The sequence below is a fragment of the Poecilia latipinna genome, unplaced genomic scaffold (assembly GCF_001443285.1).
Source record: "Poecilia latipinna isolate Pla-1442-1.1 unplaced genomic scaffold, P_latipinna-1.0 Scaffold108, whole genome shotgun sequence".
Taxonomy (NCBI): domain Eukaryota; kingdom Metazoa; phylum Chordata; class Actinopteri; order Cyprinodontiformes; family Poeciliidae; genus Poecilia; species Poecilia latipinna.
Genome location: NW_015112724.1, coordinates 1 through 2,509, shown reverse-complemented (window position 1 = coordinate 2,509; position 2,509 = coordinate 1). Strand labels below are relative to the sequence as shown.

General features: G+C 38.1%; 1 protein-coding gene across 1 annotated transcript in view; it reads left to right on the top strand.

Annotated features, from left to right (window-relative positions):
* The window catches only part of rasl12 (RAS-like, family 12), a 9,213-nt gene extending 6,796 nt beyond the window's left edge, over window positions 1-2,417 (top strand). Inside the window, exon 4 of the mRNA XM_015027864.1 lies at window positions 1,081-2,417. Coding sequence (XP_014883350.1) covers window positions 1,081-1,413 — 333 coding nt within the window. The 3' untranslated portion in view covers window positions 1,414-2,417. The remainder of the gene's footprint in view (window positions 1-1,080) is intronic.
* Window positions 2,418-2,509: the final 92 nt, after the last annotated feature.

Sequence of the window (2,509 nt, the reverse complement as noted above, 5' to 3'; positions counted from 1 at the left end):
TAATCAGCAGGTTTGAGTTAATCTGCTGATCCAACCCCGTTTTCTTTTTTTAGTGAGAATGAAATTATCCCACAGATGCAATTCATGCGCTTCGGCTCACAGACCAATGTGTTACATCTTTATGAGACAAAAACTGAGGAAAAGTACTATTTACATTCGAGCGAGGTTTTCACATACTTCTATTTTTATTTTATTTATTTTGTGTGTGTGTTAGCTTATTGTCTGAGGATAAATGCGGTTCAGTTTCATTGTTTACTTTAAACAATAAAATATTAAAATCATGAAAAACATCGGTATGGTGCTTGGTTTAAATAACACCGAATGCAGTCAGACTTTAAGTGTATTTCGGTGAGTTTTGATGCTTTGTAGTTTGATATTGTCCACAGAAAATGTTTGAGTGGCTGCCGCACATTTTCACGCCAGCCAAAAATTGTGCGTATATTTACGCAAACCTTGACGCAAAGTTAATTTTTATACATGTCGACTTTTGCGTAAAATATGGGACCGCACTTTTTTTGTGCGCACACACGTTTTATGTATGAGGCCCCAGATCATCTGAAAGCCACGTGGAGGAGGATTTGTTTTAGGAGTAAATGTAATGCTGACCTGAAGTTCTTGTAAACAATACTTTCATTTCAGTGCCACCATATGACTGCAGCCAATTTAATGACGTCATGTTTTCCCATGATGGTCTATAATGTGAAAATTGCATGTGTTAAGTATTTATTAGCACTTCTGGAAGTTTTTATCATACTAAGCTGGTGTAACAGATGATGTTTGTGACCTTGTTAGCACGTTCCTTTAGTGTTTCAACATATTGAATAAAGAGAAATACAACAATATCATCTTCTTGCCAATAATAACCAAAATTATTAGCAAATTTAACAGTTTTCCAGCTTGCAAAACAAATTGTTATGAATCATTTCATGAATATTGTGCCACTTCAGCCAAGTTCAAAGGAATTAATCCCTGAAGTCATTCTCAGCTGTTTATTTATTCAAGCGGAAAAAAACAGTTTTGGCTTAATGGTGAAAAGATAAATTGTCATGAATGTGTGTGTGTGCATGTACGTGTGTGTAGGAGGGTCCAGTGAATTGTGAGCGCTATCTGTCATGGGCCAATGCCTTCCTGGTGGTCTACAGCATCAACAGCATGGAGAGTTTTAAAGGCTGCCAGCTGTACCTGCAGACTCTCTCCATCCATAAGAACACCTTCAGCTCCCAGACTCCCATCATCCTGGTGGGCAACAAGCTGGACATGGACAGATACAGGCATGTAATCTTTCTGTGGGTCTTTTTTATACCTGGCAGGTTGTTTGATTTGTGTTATATGGGTCTGCAAGAAGAAAGCTCAGTCTTCAGGCTCCATAGAGCTGAAGTTTGTGCTAGCATTTTACTGTTGAGGGAAGGTTGAACACCTTATGTACATAATATTTCAATAACTGATGCGAAAGTTATTTCTTTGTAACAGTGGCTACATTAAGATAACAGTTCTTTCGTTACATGGTGGTCCAGTAAGTAACATGGAAACAGCTTTGAACACTGCCTGAGATAAACCTAGAGGATTTTGGCAATATAACGGTACACTGCAGAGATAAATGTGTTGACCTGTAATGCATTACAGTTCTTCACAGAAAACCTGTGCAGGAAATCAAAGAAACATAGAAGTAGAGCTCAAGAAAACAAAACAAACTTGGTTTTCTTGAGATTCATTCATTATCTCAAGAAACCCACTGGGAAAAAGTAAATGCAGAAAATGTCTGCTCTTGGTTTTCAGACAAAATAAACCAAAATCTTGTTGGTAATTTTTTTACTGTGTAATTGTGCAAACAGCACACACAAAAGTGTGGCTGAAATGCTCAGAGAGAGATGATTGTCTCTCTGAGAGTTAGATGACCAAAGCTGATTTCTCAAGAAACATCAGGTGAAGGTTAGAGACGCAGTGATCCACTTTTTTCACTTCTGGTATGGATACAAATGTCTGAGGTTTAGTGTCAGCAGATATCAATCCAATACAGAAAAACAGCTGAATTGATATTAATAAGGGATTGGTGCATCTTTAGTTGATGTTGTAAAAATAAAGTCTGATCTTCTGTCAGACAATGAAGAATTAAAGGTTAACCTTTAAACGGAAAAAGGTTAAACGTTTAAAGGTTTAAAAGGTTTAATTAACCTTAAAACGTATAAAGCCGTGCGCACGCACGTGGCTGCGCATCTTTCCTTTGTGCATACCAATTTGCGGGAAATTGAGCACAGCTGCTGGTCCGCCCTGTCGCCTCCATAAATAAATATGTAAATTAGTATAAATACTCGGTCAGCCACCACGTGAAGTCAGCTGAAGCTGATGATCAGCTTCATCAGCACAAAGACATCTGAACGATCAGCTTGTAAAAGAAGAAACAAAAAAATGAATTCAAAACAAATGTCTAAAGCAGTGGTGGGCAACTCCAGGCCTCGAGGGCCGGTCTCCTGCAACTTTTAGATGTGTGTCTACTTCAACACACCTGAGT